This window comes from Lactuca saligna, chromosome 3, assembly GCF_052625555.1.
Source record: "Lactuca saligna cultivar CGN05327 chromosome 3, ASM5262555v1, whole genome shotgun sequence".
In the NCBI taxonomy this organism is placed as follows: Eukaryota; Viridiplantae; Streptophyta; class Magnoliopsida; order Asterales; family Asteraceae; genus Lactuca; species Lactuca saligna.
In genome coordinates, this window is record NC_136419.1 from 147293286 (window position 1) to 147319233 (window position 25948).

Consider the following 25948-nt stretch of genomic DNA (forward strand, 5'->3'; position numbering starts at 1 on the left):
GGCAACCCGAGTCTGCATAATGTACCCAAAGTTGAAGGGTCTATTCTCTCGTTTGATGTGTCGGTAGGCACGAAAGATTATAAATGGACATGACTAAGCAGAATTGAACTTAGGAAATCAAATGACTTGATAAATCTTGACCTAGTTAGTTCCGTTCAGCCTAACAATACGATGCTTGGATAGGTTGAGCAGGGAGATATATATGGGAATCTACTAGTCACATTAAATGAACCCGTATCTGGAACCGTGGTTTAACTTTTCCTCCATGTGCGGATTCTGTCCTTAATTCCGGTATTGATGGGGCAACTGGTAAATTCCGATAAATTAGGTCTGTAGAAAATTATTTTCTTTCTTTCTTACTGTTAGTCATATGTTGCCTCCTCTGCGTGATTGGAAGAGATCCGACCTGGATTGCAACATATGCAAATCTATTTCTCTGCATATTATATCTATGAAATTCTTCTTATCTGTTAGCCATATGTTGTCTCCTTTGCGTGATTAACAGTCCGACCTGGTACACAACATATGCAACCTTCTACTTCTCAATCCTTCTAAAACTATAAGTGATAATAATCTGAATCTATCTTCTCTCCTAATGATGGTCTGCTCACCCGATGTAAGGAGTACTCTGGAAGTCTTTGATTACTGGGGCATATCTGGAAGTGGGAAACATGTTCCAGTACAATTAAAATTGAACACTCAAAGATTGTCTATAGATCTCGCTGCTCAATTTAGGTGGACAACAATATCTATGGTCGTCGTCAGCCGAATGGTCCTTAAGATATAGTATCTAGAATCTTAGGATCAGATATAATATCTAGGAACTTAGGATTACATTGTCTTGTCACTTATAGTATGTCCTAATTTTGTCACAATTTTTCGTGTTTAAGTGGACAACAATACCGACAATCGACCAGACAAAGATGCGAATATGAAAGGTACCGACAAGCGGATAATGGTTGTCTAAAAACTTTGATCCCAAATCATTCTTAAAGTTAGATATCATTTTATTTTTGTTAAATTTGTTCATAGTTTTTCTCTATGCACAAATTTTAGGGGAAGAATCAAAAATAATTCAAAAATCAGAAAATTAAAATCCAAAAATAGTGTTATTTCTTGTTCAGAAAAAATCAGAAAATCCAAAAATATTTTTGTTTCTATTTTTATTTTTATTTTTTGTGTTAATTTTTCTTTTAGTTTTGTTTTGTCGTGAAAAGAGATTTCAGGTATAGATAAGACTCATGAAGTTTGTGTTGAAGATTTCTGAGTCAATGCTTCATCAGTGAGCATCGAAGAATTCGCATTCGAAGGAGCAAGAAATGAAGATTATTCTTTCGACATTCAATCTGTCAGCCCCAGAAGCATGGTGAAGCTGAAATTGAAGAATATGTGACAGATTGCATTGAATCCTCCTCAATCAGTCTGCTGCTATCTTTGTACCTGCTGAAGTGATCCAAAAGATTATTTCTCTCTGATAGTTCTCTCTAAAGATTCTCAAGCTGAAAGTGCTATCTTTCAAGAATTCTTTTATTAAGCCTCCTCACCCAATGTGCAACCAGAATCAAATCTTGAAGAAAATGTCCAACCACTCAAGATGAAGTCATTCATAGAAGATTCATATGTTCATCTTGAAGCTGTGAAGAATTTGAAGATTAATGCTGAAGCCAAGTTCCCAATGAAGATTAACAAGAAAAGCCACCTATTTTTTAGGGGGAGCTTGTTGGGTCATTTAGAAAAGAAAGCTATAAACCAAGGGGGAGATTGTTGGGTCATAAATATTATGGTTTATACTTTGCTTTTCTAGGAAAATATATTTTTATGTAATGTTGTATGTGTTTGCGGTTTATGTGTACGGCCGCACACCCTGTGTACGGCCGTACACAAGGTGTGCGGCTGTACACATGTGTATGGCTGGAGGTCCATATAAATAGAGAAGTGCATGTGGGAGTGTACGGTTAGAGGAGAAGAGAGTAACTTGTAGAGAGAGAAAGTTAGAGAGAAGAAGTGTGTGTGTGAGAGAATCTATTGTAACAAGCATAATTCATTCATATTTAATACATCATAGATTCATCTTAATTCTTCTTCTTCTTCTTCTCCTTCTCTTCTATATTGATCTGACATCATCCAATTGATTGGGATTCCGCACCATCAATTGGATCTGATTGATACACAAACAATTTTGGGGACTTACAGAAAACAAATCAATGAAGATTATTATGGGAAATTTTTGTGTTTTTCTTGATGGACTTTGTGTTGTTATATGCGTCATATTATAATGCAGCCGATGAAACACACTTTTGCCCTTTTTTCATGTCCAAATCTCTATATCCATACAATACACTCATCATTAAATGCATGTCACAACCTTGCCAAATTATCTTTAAATCGAAGTATCTAAAAAGCTTTGCATGTATCCTAGAACAAAATTTTGACTATTTGATTTTTTTTTATCCTTGGCCCTATCACATATCGTATGATGCATTGATAAAAACCATATCCATGATTCTTCACCATCTGTTTTTCACATTCTAGAGGTTAGTGACAGAATTTGGTTGTTTCCGTCCATGGCCACCTCTAGGAACATAGTTCCCAACTATTTCCCCTTCCATGTACCCCTCAATAGATTAAATTATATAACTTTTTCCGTTGTGTTTTCCAGTTGAAATATATGAACACTAAAGTGGTCATTCAAACTTCATTGAACATGTTTTCCCCTTTCTTTTGTTCGTTATCTAGGTTACGCTCCTGGTCTATTATTGGTAGGAATCTTCACCATTTTAATCCTATGGATGTATGCTAACTTTTGGAACGCTGGTCCTTTGTGATGCATTGACATTATGCTCTAGTGGTGTGATGATTTGGGTGAAAAGAGTAAAAGGACACAGTTTGAAGAACCAAAGGTTCTAGATTTGTTTATTGAAGATGATATTACAGAGAGCAACTAACTTGTGTTCATGACGAGGAAGATGAACAGGTCAGAACCCATGAAAGTGAAGTCAGTGAAATAGAAAGAGTTATTGTGAAGTAGAATATTTGATATTTTTTTTTTTAAGTTTATACGTAACAAAAAAATCTAGGGTAAAAGTATATATTTTTTTAGTGATAAGGGGTAAGATGTAAAGTTTGGTAAAGTAGGAAAAAGAGTCTGATCATAACAAATTGTTGTGATGACAAAAATTTGCAATGTAGAAATCAGTTCTCCTTTTTAAATGTTTTGTTGATAACAATTACTTTTCTTAATATGAATCCGTAAAATCACTAATTTCATCATTTGTTCTCTTTCAATTTATGTATTCAAAATAATAATAATAATAATAATAATAATAATAATAATAATAACACAAAAACGAAATGTTAAAACAATCACCCGTAACTCTAAGAAATTACTATAGTAGTATAGTATATAATATAATATTGCAATAAAACACTATAACAAAAAGAAAATAAAAAAAATAATACTCTTCTGTATTAAGCCGGTGTTTAGAAGTAATGTTTTACAGTTTTGAGATGGTGAACAAAGCCTAGTATCAAAAACATAGCAAAAATACGAATCTCATCATCTCTCAAAGATGCCTTTAACGTAAACCATGCCTTTCTCACTCAACTGCAACTCCTTCCTCATCTGCTCAACTTGCTGATCGTCCCCTTGAACCACAATCTCCGACAGCGTCCCGTCTTCCGCCACCATCATCTTCACCTTAATCTGCTCCTTTCTCGATGCTCGCTTCCAGTAATACGCTCCACTGTTCCAATTCCCCATTTCAGTTCTTCTGTACACGAAAAGAAAAGAAAAGAAAGATAGCTATGAAGAGGGGAAATAGAGACTTACGCCAATGGGCTGAAAACGATGAGGCCGAACCAATTGTTGCCGACGTCTGGAACGGTGATGGTAAGCACGAGAGCCACACTTCCGAGGCTGATACAGGTGCAAAACGTAAGCAGCGCCGCTTGCCCTCTGCTCGGAACCATCGTGCCTTCGAACCTGTTGAGAATTTCATGAAATTGAAGATCTAACAAAGGGCAAACCATCAAAAAATCGAAGGAATTTATATTCTGGTGTTTGGTGATGGGCTTACGTGATTGTCTCTCCTTTATCTAGCACTGAGAAGTTGTTGCGAGTGAAGAAGGAGAGAATTTCTCCGGCGATCTGGTTAGGTTCCTTCTTTTTTCCTTCCTTTAGTTCCTCTACGAATGTCTTTTGCACAACCTGAATGAATCATTGTTAGGAATCAATCGTTTGTTTCAGATGAGTAATCGGTAATCAGCAAGCTTAGATGAATCGATTGAGAACCTTGGATTTAACAGAGCGTTTGATAAGGGACCAAAGACCTGGAACGGAGATGACGAATAGACCCAAGGAGGTGTAATAGCTGGCACTGGAATAGCCGACGGCGGCGTCTGCAAGCACAAACAGAGGGGTTTGAACGGCGATTGTTGCAGTCTCGTGAAGCGAGGAGGAAATCCCAGGTGGATGCCGTCGCTTCTTCTTCTTTAAACTCCATGGCTGATTATGGAGAGAGGGAGATTCTCTAGTGATTTTCAATTTGGATGGGAGATTGAGAGACGATGGGAGAAGCAGCTTCGCTACCGCCATCGCTATGCTTTTTATTGGTTGGACGACAAATTCCCTTTTATCCTGTTTTTCCTCCCTTAATATTTTTTATTTTAAGTACAATATTTTGGTACAGTTACGTTTACTATTCTAATTAAATATTCTAAAATGTTTGCATGCGGTGCCATGGATCAAAAGTCTGTTTATGCTGCCAAACTTTACCAAATCGTCGTATAAATTTATATATGTATATAAAATAGAATAATAATTGAAAATACATATAAAAATATTAATTATATAAAAAAAATTGTCGATTTAAATCATGCTTTACAACCGACGTGACTCGCCAAGATTCATAAAAGCTTGATATTTGACATTGCCGCAAAGTCACGTTTTACGTTATTTAAAACATTGATTCTAATAAGGTATTTATTTAGGTTAATGCAAATGATCTTGAAATTTGTTTAAGAGGTGTTTGGGATTGCTTTTTAGCTTAAAAAGACATTTTCAACAAAAGAACTTTTTGATTTATAGTTTTTTTTTTTTTTTCCAAAAGTAAGTTTTAAAATGTGTTGGATTAGCTTTTGAAGGAACAAATGGTAAAAAGCCGAAAGTCACTATAAGTCACAAATTGTGACTTTTAAAACCATAACTTTTTCTTTTTGCCAAAAAGTCATTCTAAAAGGAATTACTAAACAACTTTTCAAACTTTTAGCTTTTTGAAAGAAACCAAATGTCAAAAAAGTTATTTTAAAAGTTATCCCAAACATCCTCTAGATAAAGTGCTGAGTTTTTCAGTTTTTTTTAAAAGTATTCGGTATAGGCAACGCTGTTAGGAAGACAATTATTGTCGCATTACATTTCAACATGTTATAACAGGAAGTGGTGGTGATGTTTCCATATTATAACATGATGTTAAGAGGAGAGAGAAGAAGAAAGAAAAAAATTGATTGGTGGATGAAGGAATAGCCAGTCAAAGTAAGTGTTTCATCTCGTCTTCGTTACAACTAGATATACCCTAAAACCCCCTTTACAAGAAGGGGAGGGGGGGGGGGGGGGTTTGAGGGGAGAGGTGTTCATTGCGTTAAGATGACGTTATGGCCGCCACCTCACCATAACGCGAGCAAAAATGTCCCATACCGTCTACTCTAATCCATCCATATAATTTTATAGTGAATCGACAATTTTGCCATATATATATATATATATATATATATATATATATATATATATATATATATATATATATATATATATATATATATATATATATATATATTAAATGAGTGCTCCCTTAAGAACAATTCCATGCTGCCATTGGTGGATTTTTTTTCTTTTGCTTGCTGGAACAATATGTGTTATCTCCTCAAACAATCCACCGCCCATAGACACTTTTGTCGATGTTCCCCACCAACTCCCATTTTATCATCCACATATTCCCCCTCTCTACTTGCTTTCAATCACCAAAAAATCATCCTAGATTTCGTTTTGCAACTACTTCCTCCACCGCTTTTGTCAGCCAAGATGTTCCCCATTTCTTACCACGATGAACATTGTCCCTTTACCCTTACATTGCCATCGACCATCACCTGTTTTGCCTCCCTCCATAAAATTGTCCACCATCGCTTCCGATTCTTTGCTGTAGCTCGGCAACAAAGCTCATCGCTTCATCTAAAGAAACATAGTTATGTAAAATAACACACATCTTGGTGCGTTTGGAATCTAGGATTTGGTTATGTCAAACTGATAAGTTAGTATGAATTGCTTGGTTTATTCATTGATTTCCCAACGTATTTATACAATTACAAATCCTCATCAGAGGCTAACGAACTAGGGAAAAGATAAACATAATGGATTTTAAATAAAGATAAACCTAAATGGCAACTAATCTTATCGTTTCCTAACACCCCCCCCCCCCTCTCAAGTTGGAGCATGGGGATCAAAAATGCCTAACTTGCTATCAAGGCGATCAAATGCAACTTTTGTCAAGATATTCACCAGTATTTTAGATGTATGAACATAAGAGGTTTAATGAGGACATTAACTATAACATCACGAACAAAATGACAATCAACTTCAATGTGCTTCATTCGTTCATGAAAAACTGGATTATGTGAAATGTAAAGAGTTGGTTCACTGTCACAAAACAAATAAATACTTTTCTTGTGATGAATGCCCAAGCTAACAAGAAGACCTTTAACTATTTCAATTCACACGTAACAATTGGCATAGAATGATACTCCGCTTTAGCGGATGATCGAGACACAATATGTTGCTTCTTCGTTTTCCAAGAAATAGGAGAATGACCTAGATACACAATCCATCCAGATAAAGATCTTCGAGTAATAAGGCAAGCAGCCCAATCAGAATCACACCAACCAGTCAAGATGAGAGGACTATCAACACTGTAACATCCATACAATTTAGAAAATTTAAAACTTTTACATAAATCGAAAACCAATCATTTATTACATATTGTTTTCAAAATAGGTTTCACATCAGAGTTTTTTTTTTCCAGAAATCATAACATGAAATACGAGGAGGTGCACGATCAAGCTTTCACATTTCCACGATCATCTGAAGTACCTGAAACACAACCAAAAACTATAATCCTAGTGCTTAGTTTGTCCTCCCCAAAATACCAAGACATAACATAACCAACAACAACATGTACATATGAGCCTTCAAACTGACAGGACCACCTCACGGGACTTCAGCCTATCTGGACCGCTCCCGAGCCTTCTGCATGTCTGGATTGCCTCGCAAGACCTACAGCCTATCCGGGCCGCTCGTCGGGCCTTCACCCTTACTGGACCGCCTCGCAGGCCTACAACCTATCCGGACCACCCTGGGTCTGTTGGCCTTTAGCACAAAGCAGGATCGCCTCAACCCAACCACACACACACATGTCGACATACACATAACTCATAAACTCATAATCAATTAATAGGACAGCTGAAATTATATAGGTCAATAAGCATAGCATCATCCTTATCTACCATGATACCAATCTAACAGATCATAACAACATATCAACATTCTATCTACCAGGATACCTATCTAACAGATCATAACAACATAGTAACATACAATAACCAGGATAACAATCTAGAGGGCCGACCTTGGTGCCTTCGACCCATAAGTACAATGAGGAAACTCACCTCACAAGCAGCACTAACTGATAAGAACCAACTCTCAAATCTTAGCTTCTGACTCGAATGCCTACAACCAATATGTTACCATTTTTATCAAAACCCCGAAATACCAAAAATTCCCTCAAAGTCAAAGACTGATGATTTATAGACATGCATGTATTGAAGCCAAAATGGGCCAAAAAGGGAAAATATGCCCTAAAATCCATGCATGGAATCAAAGCTTGACAGAAAACCAGATCTAACCCACTATGAGGCCATCTTGCCCTGGAGATTCATAAAGTTGCAACCTTTATGAAGCCTATGCATGCAACAACCAAGAATAAAGAAGGAAAAGGGCAAAAACTTGAGATATAGCTACACATAAAGATAAAAATCGGCTCTTGAATACTCAAAACAATCCACAAGAGTGCCATACTGGAAACCAACGGCTTTGCTTGCTAGATCCTTGCTTCTTTTACACAATCTTCTCCTTCTTTGCTCCAAAATACCACACTGACTCACAATATGAGAAGAAATGAAATTTAGGGCTCACAAGGTCGATATTAGTGTTTAGGAGGTTGATAAGAGATCAGCCTCAAAGACTTAAGGGGATTATATAGGGTGCAAACCCTAAAATTTAGGGTTTCTCATCCAGTCGCCAACTTGTCGAGTTCTTTCTTACCAACTCGTCGATTTGGTTCAGAAAAGTCCACGACTCAAGAGCTTTCTACACGTTGAGTTGAGGCCATCAACTCGACGAGTTCCAAGGGGATTTTTCCTTTCAAGAAATAAATCATATACCTGGAAGTCGGGATGTTACAAGCACGTAGGAGAATACCTTGTCCGAGAGTTCCCTTCAAATATTTAATTACATGTTGAGCTGCTTCCCAATGTTTGATCCGTGGAGACGGTATGAACTGTGATATGATGTGAACAAAGTATGCTAGATCTGGACGTATGACAGCTAGATATATCAAACGACCCATAAGTTGTCGATAGAACTATGGGTCAGTCAGCTCTTTACCCTTAGCCAAAACAAGCTTATGGTTTTGTTCACTGGGGAAACGGCTGGTTTGGCGCCCAAAATACCGATTTTAGCAATATTATCCAAAGTTTATTTACGTTGACACAAGAAAACACCAGTGGGACTGCGAGCAACCTCAAGACTGAGAAAATACTTCAAAGGACCAAGATATTTCATTTTAAAACAATTACTTAAATATGTCTTGAAGTGTTTGATAGCTTCGTGATGATTACCCGAGATGATAAGATCGTCGACATAAACAAGTACATTAGCTTGTACCATTCCACGCATGCGAGTAAAAAGAGAGCAGTCGGAATAAGACTGATGAAATCCGTATTTCTTAAGTGTTGTCACTAGTTTAGCAAACCAACATCTTGGAGAAACTTTAAACCGTAAAGTGACTTGTGAAGATGACGCACCAAATTGAGATTCAAGCATTTGAACCATGGAGACAATTTCATACAGACTTCTTCTTGTAGATCCCCATGTAAGAATGCATTATGCACATCCATCTGGATGTAATGCCTAATTTTTTGAAGTTGTAATTGCAAGAAACACATGTATCGTAGTCATGTTTGCAACAGGTGCAAATGTTTCTTTATAATCTAGGCCTTCTTGTTAGGGATGAGATTTATAACCGAAAAACCGGACCAGAACCGGAATCGGACCGGAACCGGAACCGTTAGAACCGGAATATATAGAACCGGTTCCGGTTCCGGGTTTAAAATTGGCTTTATCCGGGTTCCGGGTAATATGGGTTTGGGTCCATCGGGTTTGGGTAAACCGGGTCTAAAAAACGGAACCAGTTTTTGGAACCAGAACTACTTTTAGGGTCGGAAACTGTTTTTTTGTGAAACGTTTAAAAGATGCATATTTCATTCGTTTCAACTCCGATTGACATACGGTTTTTTCTAACATGTAGTTTAGAGTTTGTACATGATTTTAGAGTATAAATTTGCCATTTTTAGTTTTATATTCATTGACTTACAATCCCCCAAAGTCGATATATCAAAGCTGGAAGTTTTTAATTTTTCTGTTTTTTGTATTCGGTGAAAGTTTTAAAACATTCATATCTAATTCGTTTGAAGTCGGATTGACATGTAGGTTTTTCCAACTTGTAATTACAGGTTGTAGATAATTTTAGACTATAATTTTGTCATTTTTGGTTTAACCTTCAATGATTTATAGTCCTCTGAAATCGGGATATCAAAACTGAAAATTTTCAACTTTCAGCTATTTGTTTTTGGTCTTTGTATTATGTGAAAATGTTAACTTTGGTTTCACAGTCAATGTTAATTTTGGTTTAACATTCAATGCGGTTTTTTCTAGAGTTTATTTTAAAGTTTGTACATGATTTTAGACTATAATTTTGTTAATTTTGGTTTCATATTCAATGAGTTACAATCCCCCAAAGTCGGGATATCAATATGAAAATTTTCAAAGTTCAACCCACTAAGTAGTAAGTAATTACCAAAAAATTCCAGTTTTTCCAGTTCTAAACCCACTTTATCCAGTTCCAACGTACACACTTTGATGTTTCCGAGTTTTCCGGTTCTAGACCCACTTTACCTGGAACCATACCCGGAACTGAACCGGAACCGGTTCCTATATACCGGTCCGGTTTCCGGTTCTACAAAATCCCGCTAACCGGTTCCGGGTTTCCGGGTCCGGGTCCGTCTGGTTCGGGTTTGGACCCACTTTCATCCCTACTTCTTGTTGATGATTTCTGAACACAACCAACTGTGATTTGTATATTTGTATGTCACCATTGGAGTGATATTTAATTTTATATACCCACTGGCTGCTGATAACACGTTTTCCAAGAGGAAGATGTTGCAATGTCCAAGTACCATTTTCTTCAAGAGCATGAATTTCATCTTGCATAGAGGCTTTCCATTTCATATCCTGCATGGCTTCTTTAAATGTTCTCGGTTCAGTTCCCGAAGTGACTGCTGCAATAAAAGCTTTATACCAAGGAGAAAACTGATCACAGTTTATATAATGAGCTATAGGATACAACGTACCTGAGGAAGCTGGTGGAGACCGGTGTGTAGAGGACAGGGATGGACTACCTTGAGTAGACATAACAAATTCTTTAAGAAGGATGGATAGATACTTGATTATTTGACCTCTACCCATATTTTCCTGTTGTTAGAGTGGAGAAGAGGGGGGGGGGGGGTTCCAAAATCGACATTGTATAAGAGCTTGGTGGTTCCTGACCAGGTGAATCAGTGGACGAATTAATAGGTGATGTATCTATGGGTGGATCACTTGGTGACTGATCTGGACCAACATCATCCTCGTGAATCTCATCAAAGTAAACGGGTTCATCAGGTGGTGTATTTGTGGTGTCTCTTGGTGTTAAATTCATGTCAAAATAAGGATATATTCCTCAAAGATTTTTACATCACGTTAAACAAAGTATTCATTGGTGCCAAGATCAAACAACTGATGGGTTTAGAGAACTATAACATCCTTATGGTGCACATACAACCCTAATGCTTTGGATCTAAGTTTTCTGTAGTTATACATGCAAATTTCATTTTTCCAAAGCATGAAGCCTATATATAGCATACAACTTGATATATGAATCATGAAACCTAGTTAGATGATTACATCTTTATGTACCTTGTATTACTTGGACTTTAAGATGTTAGCACCTTAAGTGTGATGCCTTAAATGCTTCACAAAACACCACCAATAATTGGAGGACTTAAGAGAGGTTAGGAACACCCTAAAATCGGATATACTCTTGCGATATTTCTTGTGCATCTGATTTTAGGGTATAAGGGGTTACATATATAGTGTTAGAATTCCAAGAGTCATATGTATCCCTAATTCCTACACTTAGGCTTATGATCCATATCTCATATGGACTAACTCTTCATGGAATCTCACATAAACTTAACCCATCATGGATCAATAGCCCAAACCATATGTATCACTAATTTACATAATCAGTCCCCATTAATTTAATTAGTCTCTTTTGATCACTAAATTAATTCCAAATTAAATCTTGATCAATAACAATTAAATAATATGATTTCTTAATTTATATATTGTAATTATAATATATTAGTAAATCATAAATAACCTCTTTCTCAAATATCCATCCTATCATATTGTTCTGGTGAATCCAACCCAAATGGACCATGCTACTCTTGGGTCAAGTACATACCAATTATAGTTATGGGCTTTGACACGTAATCCAACAGTCTCCCACTTGGATAAGTCTAATGAGTATAACTCCAAGTACGACTTAAAAAAACCGATTAGAAATCGTAGCTCTTAAAAGTCGATGTCGAACTTTGACACGCCGTTTAGATAAGGGATCATATGATCCTCTATTCTTCAAGATATCATGCGGAGAAATACATGGAACATAGTCATACTTATTGTCCAACAGTTTGTTTCCCGATTTCCGATTTGTTTGACATATAACTTAACTGAACACATCAATTGAGTCCTGACCGGGACCGACACATAAGTTAAACCAAAATCATTGAGGGGCCCAAGATATTGCTTTTAATCCTCTAAAGATAAAAGGAACATATACACTTCGACTTATATGCTTGTACTAACTACTCGTTAAATCATGCACCATAGCATGTTTTATAACATCAAGTTACTGATGCGTTTTCGCACTATCAATATACAACCAACTCATGGTCAACAACTCATACATCTTGGTTTGAAGACTATATGTCACACCCACAAACCGGAACGGCGGAACCGTTCCGGGGTAGAGGACGTCATGTACAATATCACTACAATTGCATCATAGTAATAGAAGTAAACACAACCATTACATTGAATAAATAAGGTATTTACATATGTTCGATACATAGTTTGTATGACAGCAAAATGTATGACAAAAGTATAAAATATGTGACTCTAAAAGCTCCGTCATCTCAAAACCTACGGGTGTACCTGTCTACTGGTTCCCAGAGAATACAAGTGGTTTTGAAAGTGTATCAACATTTAAGTTGGTGACTTCATAAGAATGTTTTTGTAATGAAATCTTGTCTTCGAATCTTTGAAAATGTTTGTATGTTTCTCAAGAAAATCCAATATTTTCTTTAGTAGTGAATAGTAGTCTTAAACCTTAAGACCAAAATGTACGTTCGTTACTGTATTCTATAATTATATATGAAAATCTTTGTATGTATTCTTGGAAACCACCTGCTGTATTGTATAGTATTGTTTTGTATGAAACCTTTGTATGAAATCCATGGATACCACCAGTAGTAGTGGATAGTATTGTTCTATACGAGAACCTTTGTATGAAATCCATGGATACCACCAGTAGTAGTGAATAGTATTGCTCTGTATGAAAACCTTTGTATAAAATCCCTGGATAGCACCAATAGTAATGTGTAATATTTTTATTACTTAAAATAAAACCAAGTGCGTGTATTCCCTGGAATCCTCCAGTTGTATTGCATAGTAGTTCTATTAGTTAAAATAAAACAATTTGAAGAATTGAAATCCCGTAAACGAATGGTTAGTTTATACTATTGTGAGATTGGTATAACCATGTTTGATGTGACCTAGTGACCTCTACGACATTCTTTAGGTGTCAGAATGGTATGACATTTGTCACCCCAAGTCTACCAGCCTAGTTGTAGCTAACAGTTCAGGTGTGGGATTGTCAGTCCCGTAAAGATTTAAACACAAATCTCACGCTCTCCCTCTAGGAGACTCTGGCTATACTATATAGGATTTAGTTCCATACCCTAGTGGATACAATTGAAGTAGTGACTCACAACCCTGTATTAACTGGTTTACGTGTAGTGTTGTAGTGTTCTGTTGTACTTGAAACAGTATGCAAAACCTTGTAGTGTAAAATAATTATACTTAAATAATTATTTAGTATTGTACTCTTATATTTGGAAATTAGTATTGTATACCATAAACTATATCTACCATAGTTTATATGTTTGTTTCTGTATAATGTTGTTGAAATGGTAAAACAATGTCTTGTATCCCAAATTGTACCTATTATAGTTTGTGTGTATGTTCTCGTTTCATGTATTGAATTCTGTAATGGTAATGTAATGCTCCCAAACTATATCAAGTATTGTTTAAATGTAAGGTATGTACTGTACTGAAAACTTTGCAATTTTGACTATATGCTATAATACTAGCCTTATGCTCGACATGTTACAAAAGGGTTAAAATATATGAATATTTTTATAAAATGTAGTGATTACTCGCGTTGTATCAATTGCAAAAGTTTGTATTCTGTTCGAAATCATTTGTATAAAAACACTAAAGTCCATGTGTTTTACTTGTATCCCTCCTGAAAACATTAAAAACAGTGAAAATGTAGGGGTATGAACTCACAGTTGTTTACGTGTACGTGCTGGACAACGAGACTGGAAAGACGACCCTCTAGTTGATGTACGCGGAAATTAATAGTATCCTAATAATAGTTAAACACACAATTGTATTTAAATTAGTGAAACCATTAATTAAACTGTTAGGGAACACTTGTTTTGTGTTATGAGGAATTACCGAAAATTGCACAAGTGTTGCAGAGTGTTTTCAGTCCTAAAGAGGTTCTTGGCCAAAAATGGGTTCTCGGCCGAACACAGGTTATCGGTTGGAAATAGGTTCTCGGACCTGGGTGTTTTCAGTCACTTCAAGATATGAAGCCTGTTCTTGGTGCTCTTAGTGTTCTTGGTGAAATATGAACATTTGAAGGTTTTGAATTGAATGTTTGAATGTTCTTGGATGATCCTTGGGAGCAAAATGAGAGTGTTTTCGAGTGAAATGGATAATAAATGATCAAGTGATTTTCTAACCTTCAAGATTTAAACGAAATATACATAATTTATATAATTTAAGTTATTTTCTAACCTACAAGAATTTAACGAAATAGATAAAACTCAAATTTTATTTATCAGATTTGACTTTTGTTAACTTGGAAAGTATCAGGTTGTTACATTATCCCCCCGTTAGAGGGAATTTTGTCCCGAAATTCTTTCTATAGAGTATAATCATGGACTAGGAATAAGATACGAGTACTTCTATTACATTTGATCTTCTCGATCCCAAGTGAATTCAGGTCTCCGCTTGGCATTACAACAAACCTTCACTATCGGTATGCGACTTTGTTTCGTTTGTTTGACTTCTCGATCCATGATTTCAACTGGTTCTTCCACGAAGTTAAAATTCTCATTTACCTTGATTTCCTCGAGTGGGATCACAAGAGTCTCGTCGGATAGACACTTCTTAGGATTTGACATGTGGAAGATGAAATGCATGTCTCTAAGCTCTTAAGGTACACGGAGTTTGTAAGCTACGGGGCCGATCCTAGCGAGGATCTATAATGGCCCGATGTATCTTGGATTTAGCTTTCCACGCTTTCCAAAGCGTATCATGCCTTTCTAGGGTTAGACCTTCAACAGAACGCGGTCGCCATCCTTGAATTCCAAGGGTTTCCTTCTCTTGTCTGCGTAGCTCTTTTGTCTATCTCTCAAGGCTTTTAGTCATTCTCGGATTCGAACAATCTTTTCTTTGGTTTCTCGAATGATCTTAGAGCCAGTGAGAGGGCTATCAGGGACTCGTCCCTTAGCCAGTTTCATGTCACCTACTTCAGCCCATCAAACATGTATTGCCTTGGGGAAATGCCTCTTGTAGTGCTCAGTTTCACCACACCCATAGCAGGCTTGGCCTACTCCTGTTCCGGGAGTCTGATTGGTTGGTTGGCCTGGTGCCTTGCAAAAACGGGTTGTATGCCCCTTCCTGTTATAGTTGGTGCATTGCATATCACGGAAAGGTCCATGATGATGGAAGTTGCATTTGTCGCACCTTGGGATGGTTCCAACATATCAGCTGGTGGGTGCTTGTGTAGTGGGAAGAGCAGCAGGAATGGTAACAACATGGACTACCACTATTTGCTGTTTCTTGGAGGGCTCTTGCCAAGATTGGCCCTTGTGCTTGTTCCAAAACTTCTTCTTCCCACCACCCTCTTAGGGGGTTCGGGAGTGGACGACACGAGATCTTGACGATCTCTGTGATCTATTAATGTATGTGTCAGATGTTTGGCACTATCAAACATGAGTGTAATGGCAGCTGGGACATTTCCTTGCGTCGGGGGAGTTAATCCCTATATGAATCTCTCCACTTTCTTGCTCTCGGGGGTGACCATCCCAGGACATAAAAGAGCAAGATAACTGAACCTCGCAGTGTAAGCGGCGATATCAGATCCTTTCATCTTTAGACTCCAGAGCTCCTGCTCCAACTTTTGCATCTTGCCCCATGGGTAGTATTCGGAGAGCATCAGTTCCTTCACATTGTCCCAACTTATAGCATTAGCTATCGGTAGAGTCAGGGATTTGACTTGGCTATTCCACCATGTTGGTGCTCTATCGGTGAAGGTGCATGCTGCAAATTTCACTTTGTTGGACTCAGGGCAAGCACAGATTTCGAATACTAATTGAGTTTTATTGAACCAACAGGTTAGTGCAATGACTCCTTCAGTGCCATCGAAGGATCGAGATTTGGCGTTGGTGATGTCCTTGTATGAACACTCCTTTGGATTTCTATGACTATCACCGAGGTTAGATGGGTTGGCACCACTACCTGCCCCGCTAGTGCCACTAGCATTGATCTACAACATGGCAGCTGCCACAACGGCTATTACTGTTGCTTGGAAAATAGCATGATCATACTGAGGAGGTGGCGGCGGTGGTGGATTGTTGTTCTTTCTGTCGGACTTCATCGGAGGCATCTTACTCTAAAATAATTTAAGAGAAAAATGATGATAAGTCCTCTATGGTGGTTTTGAGTCAGGTGATATTGAACAAGATATATCTCATCCTGAAAGTTATAGTGTTCTATTAAGCGATTTACAGTCGAAGTCTACTAATACAAGTACACAATCACCAATAAATTAATAGCAACACTTGGAATGAAAACTGTACAATGTGTTTGGCTCTAAAACATAGTGCTATAAAACACTCATATAATATTTTAGTTTGTATGTTCGATTCTATTGTTCCCTTTGTATAGAGTGTGGTAAGTTTTAGACCTGTTGCCACACCACTATCACTCCCATACACATGCTGGTCGTATCTTAGATAAATATAGTTGATCAGGCTATATTTATCCCATATATGATTACATAACTATCCAGGTTTAACCGTAGTGTCCAACATCTAAATACTTTTATTCTATTCTTCTCGTGATACTATTTCTAGTATGTAGTTACACTTATATACTTCTTATAAAATACTTAGATTTTAAAAGTATACTTTTAGTTTATAGCGCTTCGGCCCCTTAGTTTTTATAGTTGTATATCATGTAACATTTGATATACTTAGTTCACTATCAACAATGTTCTAATACACATCTGTCACACCCCAAAAATGGAACGGTGGAAACGTTCGGGGGTGGAGGACGTCATGTACAGTATTACAACAATTGCATCATAATAATCAAAGTAAACTCAACCATTACATTGAATAAATAAGGTATTTACATATGTTTTGATACATTGTTTGTATGACATCAAAATGTATAACAAAAGTATAAAAGACGCGACGCTAAAAGCTCCGTCTTCTCAAAACCTGCAGGTGTACCTGTCAACTGGTTCCCTGAGAGTACAAGTGGTTTTGAAAGTGTATCAACATTTAAGTTGGTGAGTTCATAAATTTTTTTTGTAATGAAATCTTGTCTTTTAATCTTCGAAAATGTTTGTATGTTTCTCAAGAAAATCCAATATTTTCTTTAGTTGTGAATAGTATTCTTAAACCTTAAGACCAAAATGTATGTTCGTTACTGTATTCTATAATTGTATATGAAAATCTTTGTATGTATGCCTAGATACCACCAGTTGTATTGTAGAGTATTGTTTGGTATGAAATCCTTGGATACCACCAGTAGTAGTGTATAGTATTAGTTTGTACGAAAACCTTTGTATGAAATCCCTGGATACCACCGGTAGTAGTGAATAGTATTGCTCTGTAGCTAACAGTTCAAGTGTGGGATTGTCAGTCCCGTATAGATCTATAGAAAATGTCACACTCTCCCTACAGGAGACTCTGGTTATACTGTATAGGATTTAGTTCTGTACCCTAGTGGATACAATTGAAGTAGTGCCTCACAAACCTGTATTGAGTTGTTTACGTGTAGTGTTGTAGTGTTCTCTTGTACTTGAAACTGTATGGAAAACATTGTAGTGTAAAATAATTATACTTCAATAATTATTTAGTATTGTTCTCTTGTATTCGGAAAATAGTATTGTATACCATAAACTATATCTACCATAGTTTATATGTTTGTTATGTATAATGTTCTTGAAACGGTAAAACAATGTCTTGTATCCGAAATTGTACCTATTATAGTTTGTGTGTATGTTCTCGATTCATGTATTGAATTCTTTAATGGTAATGTAATGTGCCTAAACTATATTAACTATAGTTTAAATGTAAGGTATGTACTGTACTATAAACTTTGCAATTTTGACTGTATGTTATAATACTAGCCTTATGCTCGTCATGTTACAAAAGGGTTAAAATATATGAATATTTTTATAAAATGTAGTGATTACTCGGGTTGTATCAATTGCAAAATTTTGTATTTTGTTCGAAATCGTTTGTATAGAAACACAAAATTCCTTGTGTTTTACTTGTTTTCCCCTGAAAACATTAAAAACAGTGAAAATGTAGGGGTATGAACTCATAGTTGTTTACGTGTACATGCTGGACAACGAGACTGGAAAGATGACCCTCGAGTTGACGTACGTAGAAATTAATTGTATCCTAATAATAGTTAAACACATAATTGTATTTAAATTAGCGAAACCGTTAATTAAATTGTTAGAAACACTTGTTTTGTGTTGAGAGGAATTACCGTAAATTGCACAAGTGTTGCAGAGTGTTTTCGGTCCTAAAGAGATTCTTGATCAAAAACAATTTCTCGGCCGAACACATGTTTTTGGTTGGAAACAGGTTCTTGGACTCAGATGTATTCGGTCACTTGAAGATATGAAAGCTGTTCTTGGTGATTTTAGTGTTCTTGGTGAAATATGAAGATTTGAAGGTTTTCACTTGATTGTTTGAATGTTCTTGGATGATTATTGGCAGCAAAATGAGAGTGTTTTCGAGTGAAATGTGTGAGAAATGATCAAGTTTTCGGATGAAAAACTTATGAACCACTTAAGTTCTCGGTCGGAAAGGGAGTTCATGGCCGAGAATGGGTCTTCGGCCGAAATCAGTTCTCGGTCCAAAGGTTTTCAGCCGAAAAGGGTTTTTGGTTCCGCCAAAAACCTTATTTTTTGTGTGTTATTTATTCCAAAAACTATTATATACATTATTTATTTAAATTAAGTTTTTTTCTAACCTTCAAGAATCTAACGAAATAAATAAAACTCAAATTTTATTTATCGTATTTGACTTTTGTTGACTTGGAAAGTAGCGGGTTATCACATTATCCCCCCCCTGTTAGAGGGAATTTCATCTCGAAATTCTTTATATAGAGTACAATCAAGGACTAGGAAAAAGATGCAAGTACTTTTGTTGCATCTGATCTTCTCGTTCCCAAGTGAACTCAGGTCTCCACTTGGCATTCCAGCGAACCTTCACTATCGGTATGCCAGTTTATTTTGTTCATTTGACATCCATATCCATGATTTCTAATGGTTCTTCCACAAAGTAAAAACTCTCATTTATCTCGATTTCATTAAGTGGGATAACAAGAGTATCGTCGAATAGAAACTTATTAAGATTTGACACATTGAAGACGGAATGTATGTTGCTAAGCTCTTGAGGTAGATGGAGTTTGTAAGCTACGGGGCCGATCCTAGCGAGGATCTTGAATGGCCCGATGTATCATGGATTTAGCTTTCCACGCTTTCCGAAGCATATCATGCCTTTCCAGGGTTAGACCTTCAACAGAATGGGGTCGCCAACCTGGAATTCCAAGGGTTTCTGTCCCTTGTATGCGTAGCTCTTATGTCTATCTCTCGAGGCTTTTAATTGTTCTCGGATTTTGACAATATTTTATGTGGTTTCTCGAATGATCTTAGGGCTAGTGAGAGGGCTATCTGGGACTCATCCCTTAGCCAACTGCGTGTCACCTACTTCAACCCAGCACAAAGGGGATCTGCAGTTACGGCCAAAGAGAGCTTCGAATGGAGCAGTCTTGATGTTAGTGTGATAGTTGTTGTTATATGAAAACTCGACTAGTAGAAAATAGGTATCGCATGACTTACCAAACTTGATAACACACACTCTTAGCATGTCTTCTAGTGTTTGAATGGTTTTCTCACTCTGCTCGTCAGTTTGTGGATGATAGGCTGTAATCATATCCAGCCTAGTTCCAAGATCCTTCTAAAGTGACTGCCAGAATCGTGAGGTGAATCTAGTATCTCTATCCGAGATAATAAATATGGGCACACTGTGCAGTCATACTATCTCTCAGATGTAAGTTCTAGTTAGCTTCTCCATTTTGTCTATTTCTCTGATTGGCAAGAAGTTGGCGGACTTGTTCAGTCTGTCAATGATTACCCAAATAGTGCCATGACGACTCGGGGTCTTGGGCAATTTGATGATGGAGTCTATCGTAATTCGTTCCTACTTCCACTCAGGTATTTCTAGTTGCTGAAGTAAACCTGAGGGCTTTTGATTTCTACCTTTTTGTGCAACTTAGGCACTTGCCCACATAGGTAGCAATTTAAGCTTTCATGTTTGGCCACCAATAGAGTTTTTGAGATCCAGATACATCTTATCTGAACATGGGTGAACGGATTATCGAGTTTTGTGGGCTTCGTTCATTACAACCTCCCTGTAACCACCGAAATTTGGGGTCCAGATTCGGTTCCTGAAATAACAAAATCCATCTCCCTTGATCTCAAAGTTCTTCTCCATTCCTATTAGGGTTTCACATGTAAAATTTTCGGGTTTCAATGCCTCTAGCTGAGCTTCTTTGATTTGGGTGGACAGATGGGAATGGATCGTCATGGTTAGTGCCTTCACTCTGTGACTTGAGCACTCCTTTTGGCTACGGGCATCCACTACCACATTTGCCTTGCTTGGATGATAACAAATTTCTCATTCATAGTCATTAAGTAGCTCTACTCATCGTCATTGTCTCATGTTGAGTTCCTTCTGATAAAAGATTTGTTAGAGACTTTTGTGGTCGGTGAAGATAGTGCACTTGGTACCATAAAGGTAATGTCTCCAGATTTTTAAAGCAAAGACCACTACTCCAAACTCTAGATCGTGAGTTGTGTAGTTGACTTCATGTGCCTTAAGCTGTCTCGAGGCGTAAACAATAACTTTCCCTCGCTCCATAAGCACACAACCTAGCCCCTGATTGGATGCATCAAAGTATACAATGAAGTCCTCTGTCTATTGTGGAAGAGACAAGATAGGTGCGTTGCACAAGGATCTCTTCAGTATCTAGAACACAACGTCTTGTTTTTCTCCCCAACTAAACGTTACACCCTTCTGAGTCAGGGCAGTAAGAAGATTAGCAATTCTGGAGAAATTTTGTATAAATCTGCGATAGTAGCCAACAAGACCCAAGAATTGATGGATTTCTGTGGGCATTCTCGGTGCTGATAAATTCTTAATTGCCTTTATTTTGGAAGGGTCCACATGTATGCTTTCTTCACAGTCCACGTAACCAAGGAAAGTTACCTTCCTTATCCAAAACTTCCACTTTGAGAATTTTGCATATAGCCTCTCTGCCTGTAATGTCTCTAGAACTTATCTCAAGTGCTGACTATGTTATTCCCTGCTTCGTGAATAGACGAGTATATCATCTATGAATACTATCACGAATTTGTCTAAGAAGGGAAGACACACCCGGTTCATTAGATCTGTGAACACGAAGGGTTTGTTGGTTAGACCAAAGGGCATCACTACAAACTCGTAGTGACCATATCGAGTCTGGAATTCCGCCTTAGGAACATCACCCTCCTAGACTCGTAATTGATGATACCCCGATCGCAGGTCTATCTTAGAAAATTAGCTGGCTCCTTGGAGTTGATCGAAGAGTTTTTTCTATTATGGGTAGAGGGTAGCGATTCTTAATAGTGAGTTTGTTTAGTTTGCGATAATCTATGCACATCCGGAAAGGCCCATCCTTCTTCTTCACGAACAAGACCGATGCTCCCCAGGGTGAGAAGCTTGGTCTAATAAATCCCATAGTGAGTAGTCCGTTCAGCTGGCTGGATAATTCCTGCATTTCTGTCGGTGCTAGACGATAAGGGGATTTGTCTACGGGGGTAGCTCCAGGAATCAAGTTGATTCAGAACTCGAATTGGCGTTCTGTGACAATCCGAAAACTTTCTGTCACTATAACCCGTTCCCGTGAATAAAACGGTTTGTATACCAATTTTTCTATTAACTTTGGATTAGGTTAATTAATTGAGACTTTTATTATGACTTCATGAGTGTCCAAACACAATAGAAACACGTGAAAACACCCTCGATAATTCTTCAAAAAGTTTTTAGTTTACGTCCAAATCGTGTTACGACTATTTAATCGGGAACGACCATAAACTCCGTTTAACGTTGATATTAGGTGGATTCCCACTTAGCCTCAAACTCAAGCCTTATATAAAGGATGAGTGGCTTTCATTTGAGCTTTTTCCCACCTCCTCATAACTTTCTCTCTCTACTGTCTCTCTCTATAAAACTCGAGTTTTGATCCAAAAACACCTCTTCAAGCTCCCAAAATCGTAAGTAATCTACCCTAACTTGTTGTTTAACTTGTTAAGCATGCAAATCTATGTTTAAATCACCCAAAACACTCAAAAACCTGTGTTTACGGTTTGGGAACACCTCCCCAAACCGTAAACTCCCATAAAGGGGTTTTGAAGCCCCAAAACCCTTCCAAATCCTTTCTAGTGTTTACCAAAGACTTAAAGACTTGCATGTACGAGCTTAGAACACCAAAATCATGTTATTTGGGTAGTAACCATGAGTTTACAGGCCAAGAACATTATTGGACCGTAAAAACTCCTTCATAGACCATAAACACGTTTTAAGGCGTTAAATTGCCCCTTAAACAACTCCAAAAGCTTCCATGAGTGCCTAGAACCTTATATTCCTTCACGTGATGCACCAAACCATAAAAAAATGAGCCACACTTGAGTTTACAGTTTGGGAAGGTCTTTTAAAATCGTAAACACCTCCAAAGGGTGTTTAAGTGCCCTTAACACCTTGTATGGCTTAGAATTAGGTCTAGAACTTTGTATGCTGAACCTATAACCAACAAAACACATGAAGAATGGACCAAGCATGAGTTTACGGCCGTAAAATCATGTGTTTACGGCTGTAAAATCATGTGTTTACGGTAGTAAACTCCCCAAGTATCCTTCAAGAACCGTAAACCCCTTTTCCAAGGTCATTTCAAGTCCCAATCACTTCCTAAGCCATGGAATCAACCCTAGAACCTTCCCTTGTGCATTATATGAGCATTGGACACCCAAAAACACACTATCCATGAGTTTATGACTGTAAACTCATGGGGATATGGTCTTTGGACCGTAAACACCCCTAAGGGTTTACACCTGAAGAGTAAACTCCATATCTAGAGCCTACACTCCTTAGATGCAACCCGTATCACCTCCAACACTTAAGATAAAGTGTTTTCGTGCATCAGAGTGTATTATCTCACTTAATTATTAGTTCAAAGTCTAATTAGATACAATTATGTATCTCCTTATGTTAAATAGGAACCTCGCGCGTGTTCAAGCCCTAAACTGACATTTAGCATCCTAACCGACACATTTATCGACTGGTGAGTTCATACCCCTACACCTTTTCTATGTTTTTCAATGTTTTCAGGGGGGGGGGGGGGAATACAAGCAAAAATACAAGGAAAACTTGTACTCAAACTTATTAATTTATTTGAAATGTTTCATGTTCCGTATTCTTTTAACACTGGAAACCGTATTAACCAACCGTTTAATTTGCAGAGTTAGTTTTCAAACTATTTGTGAAACTCATTATAAAATGCTATATTTTATATTTCACAATTGATGTTTCCACATTATTACTGTTAAAAGCATTAAACTCAAAACATTTCTAACGTCCTTGGTAATACTCCCGTGGATACGAGAGTGAAGGACTAATAAACTGAACTTTTCTAACGTCCTTGGTAACACTCCCCTGGATACGAGAGTGAAGGACTAATAAACAGTATTTTCTAACATCCTTGGTAACACTCCCCTGGATACGAGAGTGAAGGGCTAATAAATAGGATTTTCTAATGTCCTTGGTAACACTCCCACTAGATACGAGAGTGAAGGACCAATTTTATTAATCATAAGATTAGAGACAAGTCCTTGGTAACACTCCGAGAGTGTAGGACTACCCCCGTAACCTGAATCTCCTGGAGGGAGAACGTGACTTGAGTGTATAAATCTATACGGGAGTGACTACCCCACACCTGGCTGCTAGCTACAATCGGACTGATAGGTCTACGGATGACAAAAGTCATAACACGATACTGGCCCCGTTACGAGCCTTATCTAGACTATTGCATGGTAATGGAACTCGCAACTTAGATTATGAAAACTTCTCTACTTACTAATTAGTTTTATATACGCGTTAAAACTAATGTACTTTTCAAGGATAACCAGGCTTTCAGAATACTTATCTTAACACTGCAAGTATGGTAGATACTTGTACACTTCATTCCGAATCGATAACCAACTACAAACTTTTAAGGAAAATAAGGGTTTTTCCTAGTATAACTGAATTGCTCTTAACCAGATTGTGTAAAAAATGGATAACTAAACTTTTCGTATAAGAAAATATGAGATTTTCTTGGATAACAACTTTTTTAGAAAACTAAAGGTAACTTGTTCTTTTACAGAAACAAACCGCTTATGAATTCACCAGCTTTATGCTGATATTTCTAAAATTGCTTGTATTCTCAAGTCCTCGTTAGACAGGTATCCTGCGATATTTTGGAGAAGGCAGAGTATTTTAGCAGTCTTGTCTTTACTTTTGTTCATTTTGGATGTGTATATATATATATATATATATATATATATATATATATATATATATATATATATATATATGTGACAACCCGAAATTTCCATTCGGTCAAACCCTAAAAGTCAACCACTTCGTATCATAAGTCAATGTCATTATTTCTTAGTTTTAAGAAATATACAGTTCGTTTGATTATTTTAATATTATTTTTAAACGAACGGGTGAAAGAAAGTGCCGTCTCGGGTTTTGAATTTTAAAAAAACCGCAAACGCCTCGCGTCTTAGAAATTCCTGACCAAACTTTTATGTTTTGGGTTGAGAAATCACCCAAAACCGTGAACTCATACCTATGTATGAGTTTACTCCCCACAAAGTTAGTCATTTGTGTTTACTCCCCAAATGTCAAAAGAGTAAACTCCAAAATATCCTCTCAAGTATCATCCAAGTTTTTATTCAAAATCTTCAATCTAGTAAGTGTTTCTAGCCCTTTCAAGTTAGTATATCACTTAATCTAGTGATTGTACATCCTTTAATCCATCCATTTTTGTGTTTTGATTACTTTCCAAAAACACCAAGAACACCAAGAACACATACTAAGTGTTCTTGGACTTAAAGTTCATTTCAAGCTTCCTCTATGTAAGTACTTCTATCCTAGAGTCATTTTAAGCTTGCTATACATGTTTATACCAAGGAAAAGTCCCAAGAACACCAAGAACAAGGTGTTCATGGTTTTGGGAGGCTCCCAAAACCGTAAACAACAAATATGGTGCCTTAGGGTGCTTTAGGGTGTCTAAATGCTTCAAAATGCCTTAGGGACTTGTCTAGATCCATCATTGATAGGTGTATCACACAAAAAGCACCAAAAACATATATTTTTATGTGTTTACGGTTTGGGGAGCTCCCAAAACCGTAAACACCTCAAATGTGGTGTAAAAGTCCCATAAATGTCCCACGGTTGTTCCTTATGTCTAAATCTAACCTAGACTATTGCCATGTTTGAGCTAAGGACTTGAAAAACCGCCAAAGACCAAACGTATGAGTTTTAGGTAGTAAACTCATGAGTTTAAGGTAGTAAACTCATGGAGAAATGGTTCTTAGGCCGTAAACTCCATATAGGAGTGTTTTGATGCCACAAAACACATCCTAAGGCTAAATCATGAAGTAGGAATGCTTGGAATAGCTTAGAAGACTTCAAACCAACAAATGGTCAAAAAGTTAGGAGTTTACGACCGTAAACTCAAGAGTTTACGATCGTAAACTCAAGGGGTGTTGGT

General features: G+C 37.2%; 1 protein-coding gene across 1 annotated transcript; it reads right to left on the bottom strand.

Moving 5' to 3' along the window:
• Positions 1-3444: 3444 nt before the first annotated feature.
• On the bottom strand, positions 3445-4640 carry CCB1 (cofactor assembly of complex C). Its single transcript, XM_078986002.1, has 4 exons — positions 4292-4640; positions 4077-4207; positions 3830-3982; positions 3445-3743 (listed from the first exon to the last, which is right to left on the bottom strand). The coding sequence occupies exons 1-4, from the start codon at positions 4592-4594 to the stop codon at positions 3557-3559; spliced, it is 774 nt and encodes a 257-aa protein (XP_078842128.1). The 5' UTR covers positions 4595-4640; the 3' UTR covers positions 3445-3556.
• Positions 4641-25948: the final 21308 nt, after the last annotated feature.

Bases quoted from the DNA above. Each gene is read 5' to 3' on its own strand.
- CCB1 (XM_078986002.1), bottom strand. From the start codon at position 4,594: ATGGCGGTAGCGAAGCTGCTTCTCCCATCGTCTCTCAATCTCCCATCC. The intron at 3,983-4,076 runs GTAAGCCCATCA...AATTCTCAACAG, and splicing joins GATAAAGGAGAGACAATCAC to GTTCGAAGGCACGATGGTTC. The intron at 3,744-3,829 runs GTAAGTCTCTAT...GAATTGGAACAG, and splicing joins ATCGTTTTCAGCCCATTGGC to TGGAGCGTATTACTGGAAGC.